Source organism: Phasianus colchicus, chromosome 2 (assembly GCF_987193195.1).
Source record: "Phasianus colchicus chromosome 2, bPhaCol1.hap1.1, whole genome shotgun sequence".
Lineage (NCBI taxonomy): Eukaryota > Metazoa > Chordata > Aves > Galliformes > Phasianidae > Phasianus > Phasianus colchicus.
The window spans coordinates 8,035,907-8,047,585 of record NC_143437.1 but is presented as its reverse complement, the minus strand read 5'-3'; the positions used below and the strand labels follow the sequence as shown (position 1 = coordinate 8,047,585).

The following is an 11,679-nucleotide window of genomic DNA, read 5'->3' as shown; positions in this document are numbered from 1 at the left end:
CTGTCCTTCCTGCAAGTGAGGCAGTACAACCCAGAGTTTACTGACTTGTTCTAGTAAGCAGCAGAGGAAGTTGAGCTGGATGAGTTTTCAGTGATGCAACAGTTACCTCAGCCTTGCAACAAATCTTAGTTGCTACATTATTTATCCATTAACTCTTAAAAGCAATAGTTACATGTTTTGAAAGTATATTCTGTGTTCTGCAAGCTCTTCAGGTTTTCAAAAGGCTTTTCCAAATCTGCCTATGTTAAATGCTCCGTTTTAATCCAAAGAGCTGCAGTTTGGTACTTTGGAACTAGAAACACTGCCTTGCGTGTTCTAGATATTGGGATGAATTGAGTCAACATGAGCCAGCATATAGCCCCAGTATTTGGAGTGAGGAATAATAGAAAAGTGATCAAAATCTGAGTTAATTTTTCTTACTTGTAATTAAAAGATGTCATTGAGGTCAAACCACAAAACAGAACCATTTTGAAGTACTTGCTAAGAGAGAGAAATAGTGCATGTGCTGGATACTTGAGATAGATGTGAAAATCGAAACTTTGGCATATGCTGAAGGTGAACTGGGATCATTTACAAGATACTGTATACACTTAATCTGTAATACTGAGGCTAAAAGGCTCATTGTGGTGTGGTAGTGTAATAGTGCTAAACAGTGTATAAACAGAATGACAGATCTTTGCAAAAGCAGAAAACTGAAAAGTATACTTAATCAGCAACATTACTGTATAAATGTGGAAGTGATGTACACAGCAGTACTCGTTCATCCAGAGAGCAAATGAAAGGAGTTTACCAGTAGCTAAAGTTCCCTCATCATTTCTCTCCACATATTCTTTTCTGTTTATGTATGGCTTTTTTTCTGGATATGAAGGATAGAGCAAAATGTTGTGTTTTCTGCTAATAAGGTACACGTTAGGCAAGCTGTTCTAAAAACTGTAGATTTTGAATAATGTTTAATTAATAAAGTAGACTTTGCTTGAATTCAGCTAATTAACCTAGTTTCTCCTCATAAAATATAGAATATAAAAGAAGAAAGTAAGGGGAAAAGGTCACAAATAACAACCTAATGTAGTAACTTCTAGTGGCAAAGAGATCATTAGTCTTTTCTCCTTTGCCTTTGGTCTTACAGGCTCTCAGAAGCCTATGATTGGAAATGTGTTGTATGTAGTGTGCTGAGCTGCTCTTTTCCATAGAGTTAGTTAATGGTAGAATAAGGTAATAGTATAGGATCCTAGAATGGCTTGGATTGGAGTTCCAGTCAAGCCACAGGCATGGTTGCCAGCTGCTAGATCAAGTACTAAATTTGGTTTGCTCAGGGCCCCATCCAACCTGGTCTTGAACACCTCCACGGATGGGCATTCACCACCACTCTGGACAAATGTGTTTAACACATTCAGTTGGAATTACAGAAATGATACGTAATCCATTAGATTCCAGCTTCTGTGGCTGGAGAACACAGATATTACAGTCTGTTGTTTGAAGCCATCTTAATACTACTGTGTGTCTAATCACACGGTGTTTTTCTTCAGCTGAAGATACACAGTATTTGTTCCAGTATAGCTGCAGGCTTGAGTTTAGTATAGCCCTGCTTTTGAGTTTGTTAAAACTGATTTAGGATGTAGTTGTGGGTGAATTGGTTGATGCTAACAAGTTTTGAGCAAACCTGTACTGTACTTTATGCATTAATCTCCTTTATATGACTGCATAGCACGTGTTTACAAGGAACATAGAGCTCACAGTGCAGCTTCTTGCATGAGATAGTGCTGAGCATTAGTCAGCTGAGGGGGTTATTCTGCAGTACTGTGTTAACAGTATATATAGGATTAAGCAAAGCACAAGAACAGTTTTTACCTACAGTAGTCACGGGGGTGGGAGAAACGACTGCACAGCTATGTTCAAGGAGTACAAACATTTCTAGTGGAGGAGGAGATGAGCAATGGTTTGGTTGGAAGACTAGAAGTCTTCCCCAATTCAGCTGAGAGTTAACAAATCTAGAAGAGAGAGAAAGGGAAGCAGCCCTTAAGTGAGGTTTGAAAGCCTGTGTGCTGGAGCTCTTCCTCTTCGGGTTGATCAGTGTGGGTGATGTACAGTTATTAACCCACAACTGTACTTCAAGATGAAGAAAACTTTGGATTGCTGTCATGTTGAGATTACTTTGTGTTGGCCAGTGAGTGAAGAGTCATCCTTTTGAAAAAAAAGTAACTTCAAGGCAACTCCAAGCCTGGTTGGAAAAATTAGTACATTGCCACTGCATCAGAATAGCAGGACTGACTGAAATAAGGAGTAAGTTTTATGCAGTCTAGTGAGAGAACCATTAAACTTTTTTCTACATTCATGGAAAATGCAAGGCTTGCTCCATTCCTCAGCTGAGGGAGAGGCCTTTCAGCCAGACAAGGGAGACAGATTCACATTTCTACATTTAACTTCCCTATGGTGTATAACTCTTGCATCAAACAGTAAAAAAGCTGAGAAGTCTTATTCTTCCCAGGGCCACTAAAATTTTAGATTTGCTTTGTAGCTAGGCAAGGAACTTTATAGTTACTGATTAAACATGGTTTTGGAGGGGTTATTTAGAACTGCCATTCTTATAACTCTTATAGTTACAATATAGTTAACAATTTACTCTTTTGTTGGTGGGTTTTGAGAGTGGTTTGTTTAGCTCTTGTACAATATACTTGATAGAGTAACTAAGTAGCATTCTCATGCTGACTTGTAAATCTTAGCTTAGGACCTCTATTTCCATTATAAATTATCTGTAGTAATAAATGAATAATATAAATATAAATGAAAATAATTCCTTTTGGTTTTTACCTTTTAAGAAATTTCTGGCACTATTTTAAATGTAAGTGCTTTTCAAGGGGAGGAGAGAGAGAACAGCCACCTTGGAATCATGAGAAGTTAAGCTAGTGCTCTCTGTAAGCTCTGCTTCTCTTGGCTTGGGACTTTTTATGCCTGCTGCTCTGTGAAGGTGCTCTGTTTGCTAAGCAGATCCTTCACATTAGAGAAATGAATGTGACACTTTACCTGGAGAAGTATTCAAGTAGTTGTGTGGCGAAAGCTTTGATTCATGTTGACTGTTTATATAGCATAACCCAAATATATTGTCTTTACAGCAAGCTGCAGCATCTCTTTGCACAGCTCTGAAGAGTGGCAGTGAGCTGTTATCACTGCTGAGTTCATGTGCAGAGAGCTGGGGGGGATTTAGGTTGCTCTGTGGCCAGGTTAGCCTTAGCTTGTTAAGGAATGCATTGGTTCCGTAGTCTTGTGATGGAGAGGAAAAACAAATTCTGTAAAACCATGTACTTTGGACTTCCAGCTCAGAGGTCTGGATCTTATATCGTCTGTTTACACAGCATAGAAGATAAGTTCTAACCCTGTGGCTATAGCTCTTACTTGAAAGTCTGTTATGTCTGAGATTTTGATTGTTTCAGGTATCAACTACCAAATAGCTTACATATTTCTCAAGAACTTTTGTGCAGTCACAGAAACTACGGAGTTTTGAATTTGTCACTGGAGAATCACGGTTAATTTTTAGAATGGCAGCTCTGGCCTTCATTTACACCTTTAGTAGGTGCCTGTAAGAATTATTCCTATCAAACTGCAGTGCGGAATTCTCAAGTAGCAAATATTTCAGTATCTCAGAAAGTGGAAGAAAGCTTTTTCTTTCAAGAGTATGATTATATAAGCTTAGGGAGAGTGCTCTTTCCCTAGTGAAGAAGGCATATTTTGGGAGTTAGTTGGTGATGTGGTGTGTGGGTACTGGAATTTAGAAGTTTCCTCAAAGTACATTGAATTCTTACAAGATTTTTCTTGCTGAAAGTCCTGCTCTTACTGTCCATGACAGCATGCTTTATGCAAACAGTAGAATGAGGTTTGTAGAAGAGAAATGTTTAAACTAATTTCAAAATCTTGCTAATGCTGTCTGTACCTGGGCACTGTCAGTGCAGTATTTCCTTAACAATTAGAAGAAAAACTTCCTTGAAGGACACTGCCACTGCTGGAGATACGTGTGTATACGTACACCCATCCCTCTGTCTATTTGCACACATAGAAGTAATTATTCTGGTTTGCTATGGTAACAGTTCTTCTCTACTATATATAAGTAAGGGCCAAGTACTTCTGGAGACTTAGAAAAGATGAAGGGAAGTGCAGAGAATGCTATAATTAAACTGCTTGAAATTTTGGCACAATTTTGAGCTCAAATTTGAAATTGAGTCCTGAGTTGGTTCATGGAGACTTTCTCTTAGTTCTTTCACTATCTAAGTGTGTTTCTGGTCACTGGTTTGTTCTCAAATGTCTGTCCTTTTCAAGAAACCTGATGCCTTGCTACTGTCATGATACAGTGCCTTTTTTCTGACTCTTTCCTCTTTAGGAATATATGTTTCTGCTGTATTATTAAATGAAAGGAACTTCACCCATTCATGTACATTAATAGCAACTGACTCATTGCAGACAGTTATTCTTTATAACTTAAGCAGAGCATACTTTTGTATGCTGAAGCATTGAGATAAAATCCAGAATGATGTTTAGTTATACTAAATTAGTGTCTTTGTTTTGATCAATAAATGCAAAACAGTCTACAGGTATTGTAACAGGTAATGTGACTTGTACTGTATGGCCAAAGTGGCTGGGCATTAAGGCATGGTTAAACTTAAAAGGAAAATGCTACACTGTTGGATGTGACTCACTACAGTCAGAAAATACCAGTGGGATAATGAAGAGGAGGGGAAAAAAAATGAGTCAGGAATGCTGTGTAATTCAGATCATTTGATAATATGTTAATAGTGGCATTTTGATGTAATGCTTTGCAAATGTCTTATAACTGATCTGCTGGCTGTCCCTGTATGTCAGGCACACATATACGCATATGATATAAAAACTGATGAGGTGGTAAGCAAGTTAACTGTCCTGCTTTCTGTGGGTAGGAGCTGGATAGGGAGAACAGACTCCTGAGTCCTCATCTAACTGTAGCACAAAGAATCATGATGTTCTGATTGTTTCATCTCTGCATCTGTATTGTTTGTTGCTGTATGTGCTCAGTGGTCTGCTGAATTGAGACAAGAGATGAGGCAAATAAAAATTCTGATGGGAAGTACTGTAGATGCTCACTGTGAAGCTGATATTCCGTGTGCCTGAACGTGTGTCCCAGCTGTATTGGTTGGTCAGTTGTGAGAGGAAACCTCAGTCTGAGGTTCGTATTTGCGAATGTAGCACTGCTGCTGGAATATGCTGTGTCTCCACGGGAGGGCTCTGCAGGCACAGCTCTGCTGGCACGTGCTGAAGGACGGATGCCCGTGGGGTTGCTGCCTCCTCTGCTCCTCTTCCACATCCCCAACAGAACAGTGAAGCATTGGAGCTGCTGGGTGCTGCCCAGTCTACAGGGCAGCAGATTATCACAGGGGTGCCTGTTGAGGAGCTCCAGGTGAGCGTGAACAAGAGAGGGAGATGCCAAGTTTGCATCCTAGCTAGAGGAGACATTCATGTTATTCTGTTAAAAATAAACACAGTAAAGAAGAGGCTTAAGGTTCATTTTAGGAGCATACGTTATAGTTGGTACTTAAATAATAAGAGATTACTGGTTTCCTGTTTCTAACTGGTAGAACAGGGCTGGAAAAAACGTGCTGTTTTAGTGCTCCATCTGCCGTCTGAGAGAGTTCACACAGCTGTAATGAAGTTGAAATTCTGAACTTAAAAAGAAGCTTACTGTGCTAGCCAAAAAAGGGGGCTTTTAACAGTGTTTTTTATAGGGAGATTTTTTTTTTTTTTTTTGTAGTGGTGAGAAGTGCAGGGGAGATGCTTCTTGCACTGGGAACAGTTTCTGTCTTGTATTCTGGAGCTTCCTTCCTCCAAACAGGCACTGAAATGATGTGGTGTCAAGACACAGTTACAACTGCTTTTACAAGTACATTGTGCAAACCATGGCTTCTTACTTAGCTGAAATACAACTAAATGGGCTTTTCTGTTGGGGGTGGTTTGTTTTTTGTTTGTTTAAAGTTATTTGGCTAGGACAGAAACATTCCCAAAGTTGGTTTTTAAGCCCTGCAGGATTACAGCATTCAGCATCAACTGTTTGAATTGTGAACACGAGGAAAGGGAAACTGCTGGGAGAAAAGTGACTCTTTTTTTTTTAATTAACCAGCTTCAAATGCATAAAAGCATATTAATAGATTTGGAGGCAAGAAAAGAACAACATTTGATGTTCTTTTGTTGTTTTTTTTTTCTTTCCTGAAGAATTTATCTCATGATCAATGCTATGTATGATAGGAAATGAAGCTGAGGATTATAGTTTTTCTACATGCAAATGATTGATATTAATAGATTTTTAGGAAGAGTGCAGTCTTTGCATTATAAATGTTCTTGGTCATTATTTTCAAGCTAAATTTTGTGAGGCTTTCAACTACATAATACTTAAAACAAGTGACAGTGTCTTCTGAATCCCCTTTACGTATCAAGTATGGATGGAAGGGCACTGACTTTAAATGAAATGATATCTGTTTTTTGATTTGCATTTCAGATAACACTGAGTACCAAAAATGTGTTCAGTAAACCTCTTAGAGTGCATAGAATTTGAAACTTTCATGTATTTTAAGTAAATACAGCTTGACACTTTTTGCATCTATATTTTTTGCTAACTTATAACAAAGAGTAACTCTAGCAAGATCTGTTCTGAACTCCTTCTGTAAGAGCTCATTGTAGAGAGGATAAGACTCTTTCTCAGTAGCCTACAGCCTGTATTTGGTGGTAAGAAAGCCCTGCGGTTCACTGGCAGCTCTATAGCTTGAGGTAAGTGAAGCTTTGCATCAGCTACCAATCGTTTTCTGTTGTAATTTTGTAATTTCAGACTAGCTTTCTTAAGAGCAGTTAACGAAAGTCCATGTAAATGTCTTTCTCTTTGATATAGACAACGTTGTTATGTCGTCTGGAACGAATATTTGAAGTCTGTTTTCCTTCCATGCCTGTTCTTGAAATTGAAAAAGAGATAATTTCCTTGAATCATTTGCTGGAAGCAGGTGAGAAGCAGACAGCAACTGAGGAGACCTTAGCAAATACTGGGTAAGAAACTGCTAATGCAACTTATTTGAGAAGAATTAGAAATATGTCTTCTGTGGGAACTTAAAACATACAGTAGTAATTCAAAATGATTGGTTTCCATTGATTATTTTGAAAAAGTATTGAGTAAGATTAGCCATCCAGCAGAATGGCTGTTTGCTGTGATTATACTATACAAGAGTATTTTACTTAGTCAGCAATATCTCTTTTAAGTGATGTCTCTGTTAATCAGAAGATATTTTATTAGTAACACTTGCTGTAAATTGCTGTATTTATTTATATGATGGTGAAATCAAAGTAGGCCTTGTTCTGCCAGCTTTGGACATCATTTTCTAATTAGAAGTCTGAAATATAATTGTTTCAAGAACTCTATGCAGCTTTGGTTCCCCAGAGTGTCATGCTTGGATATAAGTTTAATTGGAATGTACGTTAAGATGCTTGTATTAAAAATGAGAATCCAAGTTGAAAGCTGGTAAGGTGCTGTTCCTGTTGGTGACATTCAATTTCTGATGGGCTGTGTAGGGAACTGACGGATGTGTGGGCAGAGCTGCAGGATATCCACGATGCGTACGGACTGCGATACCAGTGGGGTGGCTCCCACAGCAACAAAAAGCTTTTGTGCTCCTTGGGAATCGACACAAGAAATATTGTGAGTCTGTCAATAAAGCTGTTGAAATAACAGACCTGCTTTGAATGTAGTGTTAAATTGAAGTGGTTCTGTATGAATACTTGTCTCTTAATTGCATATCTGCACTAAACATGGCTTTTGGTGGCATACTGTCTTAAAACTTAAGACAGTTGTTATAATAAAGTTCTTATGCTTCCTGTTAATATAAAAAGTTTTATTTATTTTAACCATTGTGTTTAACAATGTCTGTTCTCTTGTACTAGTCTCGTATAAGTTTGAACAACATTAAAACAGTATTATAATCACTAAAACAGCATGGCAAAACCTCTTAAGAAAATTTTCTTGTTGTTTTATCAGCTCTTTACAGGCAACAAGAAACAACCTGTCATAGTACCCATGTATGCAGCAGGACTGGTAAGCTTTCTTGGTGTTATGCTTCTTTTTCATAGTTCCACAGCACTATATAGTCAAATACATTAAATAGCACTAGGCATAAAGTAATTATAGAAGCTGTAATAGAAGTCTGTAAGTTCAGTTATAGTTTAGGCATCAGTTGAAATTGTGCAAAAGAATAATTAAAAACACAGTTTTTGTGATGCATGCAAGCATGTATCTTAATATTTGAAATGAAAAAATACTGATTTACTCATTTCATAAAGCAAACTATCTAATGTGGTAGGCTAGCTAGTCTAAGGGTTTTATAAAAAGAAAAATTGATCGAAGTAGTATATTAATGTGTAAGTGGCAATAAAAAGTTCATATTTTTTAACTATTAAATACAAGATAGAGATGTAAAAATACCAGTTGAAACTTGTTGCAGGAAACTAGAGGGTTAAATAGTAGTTAGAAATAATGAGTGAACATGATGATAAATCAAGATGTTAATTCAGAGCAGCAGTTGTGGGAAGCCCTGGCACTAAGACCAGATGCTTTAAAGGTTAAGAATGGGTAGATAGCTATGGTATTCCATTACTACTTGTGTGAAGGAAATGTTCTCAGCTCTCCGAAGCATTCCTCTTCGTGCAGCTGTTTCTCTGTGAGACTGTTTGTTAATTACCTGATTGCATCTTAATGTCCTCAGATCAAAAGAGAAGCATAGTAATGCTTTACAGTGTTACTGACATATTAATAAAGGACCTCTGTACGTGTTAATAGGGGACCCACATATGGATGTGTATATTAAAAAAATTTGCAGGGGTGGAGTCTGCAGTTCCTAAGAATTCCAGTTCTTCAAAAATTATGTTTTTCTTTTTCTACCTTTTCTACTTCATCCCTTTTCTCTTCCCTTCCCGCCGCTAAACTCTGCTCCCAAGCCAATAGACCATTTAGACATAAAGACATATAATATGGAAAATGTTGTTGTATTGCCTTAGTGTTAAGTAAAAATAGCAAGTGTAGTTTATATTTGTGTAAACTGAAGGAAAGCCAAGTAACCTGCTGTAGTAGGATCAACTGTTTGCACTTAATTCAATGCTCTGCAGTTCTTGCTTGGCATTTCAGTAACGGTAAAATTATTCAGAAGATAAGATTTGCTTTTTTTGCCAGTTTTAGCACTACCTATATATATGTATATATAGGTAGTGTGTGTATGTGTGTATGTATATATATGTATGTTTGTGTAGCTTTTCAGAAAAAGAGTGTGTTCTTTTTAATATGGTCATTCACAAATTGAATATAAAAGGACTACAGTTTTCTTTGGCTTAGTATAATTTAATCCATAGGTTAATTTCCTAGAGTGACTTCTGTAGTTAATTCCTAGAGCAGTTGTTTTCTGATGTATCAAGGTCAGCTCATGCACTTCTTTGTGTGTAAGCATGGTATCTTGCTAAACCAGGAGATAACACAACTCAGAGCAACTATTCTCTTCATGTAACTGTTTGAATGTGACATGCAATTTTTTTTTTTTTACAATGGATTGTTGTTGCTGATGAATTATCTTCTGAGTTGTTTGTATACTTAAGCACATGATAAGTTGGGTGGAGATGATGTTGCAAGTGAGGTGACTTGATTCTTTGTCTTACTGCACTACTTCAAATTGTTTCTGTACTTTCCAGAAGAGTTGGTTGGTGGTGAAGTTCCAGGCTCCACTAACATGCTATAGGAATGTTTGTGAGACAACTGGTCTTGATAGCTGAGTTCCTGAATTTAAAGTATGCTAGTAACAAATGCAGTGGTTCTATTTTCTCATACTTCCATGTTCAGAAGTGCTTTGCCTATCCCTTTTTTGCTCTTACTTTCATTCAGGAAGACTGAAAATCAGTCATCATCTGTATAGCTCTTCTTTAGCTTCTGAACAAAAACCTCAAGTTTGAACAGTTTAAAGCGAACAAAAAAAGTTGTATTTGTTTATTTTCTTAATGCTTTTTAAGGCATTTTTTGTCCATGTCAATAATTACAGTTCTTAGGATCATTCTCCAAGCTGATAATTTGACTGGTTTCTTCTGAATTACTTAATTGTTGAAACAGAATGAATGCACTCCTTTCCAGTGTCTGCAGTTCCTGGAATCTACATGTGTGCGTGTATTTATGCATGCAGGCATGTTATCTTCTATTTTATTTTATTTTTAGGGTATGCTTGAGCCTACCAAGGAACCTTTGAAACCAATATCTGCAGCAGAAAAGATAGCTTCCATAGGACAGACACCTCCTGTATCACCAGAGATGAACACATGTGCATCTGATCAGTTCCAGGTAAAAACCAGAGAGAGAGGGACAGAGAAAAAGAATGAATGAGGGGAATGATGGAATGCCTTGCCTCTTCCTTCATGTTTTAATTAAGTTTTCAAAGACACCTGTATCAAAGGCAGGTGTTCCTTGCATCAGATTGAAGACATACTGTTGGATCTACTCTTCATGTGTGACTGGAAGGGAGTCCCCATGATAAGACTACAACAGTTGGTGGCCAAAATTTAGGAGTCCTGATGATATCTACTGGTATATAGCAAGTTAGTTTAAAAGTCCTTCCTCTGGCTGATGTTCTGTCTTTCCTTTATCTAAAGCTTATCATAGTTCAGCAGTGCTTAGTTTTTTACTTTTTTTTTTAAACTATCATATTTGCAGGTATACTGTTTATGCTGTTTCTTTTTCTTTTTCCTTTCACTTTCAGAGTAACATAAAAGCAGCCCAGTTGCCTGGAAAAGGGATTCTGGGTGCAATCATTACAAGCATGAGTACCTGATTATGTATTTTTTTTCTGTTATCTGAGTTCTGTGTCAGATTTTTTGTGAATAATTATCCATTGAACAGCTCAAAGTCACTTCTGGTTTCTGTTGTCTGAACCTGATACAGAATGAGTTCAGAGAAGCTTAGGAGTGAGTATTTTGAATCCTCTGAATTCAAAATTTTGTGGGTATTTTTTTGTTGTTTTTCTGGTATTCTGATATTTGAAGACTTTTTATGTGGTGTGTTGTAGTGTGCCTGATTGGCAGTTAGCTAGCAAAATATGCAGAGACATTTGATTTTTTTTTTTTTTTTTTTTTTTTTCCCATGTTGCTACAAACATGCTTAGTGTGTATTCAGAGAAAGTCAGCTGTGTTTGTTCTTAGCACAGGTTTTATTTAATCTGCCCAGCATTTGGTTACTTGCTGTGCTGGTGACTTCTGGTTGAGGGCATTTCAGAATGAGCTATCTACCTAACCTTAATTCTGGGTAGAGGGATTTCCTTGCATTCATTGCTTTGTTGTAGTGCAGAGCTCTAACTTAAACAGCTTATAATAGTGGAGAAATCTTTTTGGTTGTGGAATAGCAGTATGTCAATGGGCTCAGTACTGAGGTTGTTTATAATAAAGTACATATTTGGTGACACTTCCTACATCTACTGACCCACATGAATTCTGTAGTAGAACCGAGCAGCTGAAGTATATACTAAAAAAAGATAAGATTATTGCAACCACTCTGTGCTGAAAAAATCACGCCTAATTTCTATATTTGAATGGATTTAGAAAATTTCGCTGGCTCTTTACAAAGTTCAAGTTTTTACTGGGAAAAGCATAGATTAAAGCCTA

The 11,679-nt window shown here is 37.3% G+C and overlaps 1 protein-coding gene across 4 annotated transcripts in view; it reads left to right on the top strand.

Moving 5' to 3' along the window:
* AFTPH (aftiphilin) overlaps positions 1-11,679 on the top strand; it is a 44,172-nt gene that overhangs the window by 15,398 nt on the left and 17,095 nt on the right. For all 4 annotated transcript variants that reach the window (XR_016463897.1, XM_031599347.2, XM_031599357.2 and 1 more), the window contains exons 3-6: positions 6,899-7,050; positions 7,570-7,696; positions 8,033-8,089; positions 10,244-10,366. Coding sequence is in view for 3 of the 4 variants with exons in the window: in XM_031599347.2 (XP_031455207.1) it covers positions 6,899-7,050; positions 7,570-7,696; positions 8,033-8,089; positions 10,244-10,366 (459 nt within the window). In the remaining variant the exon portion in view is untranslated. The remainder of the gene's footprint in view (positions 1-6,898; positions 7,051-7,569; positions 7,697-8,032; positions 8,090-10,243; positions 10,367-11,679) is intronic.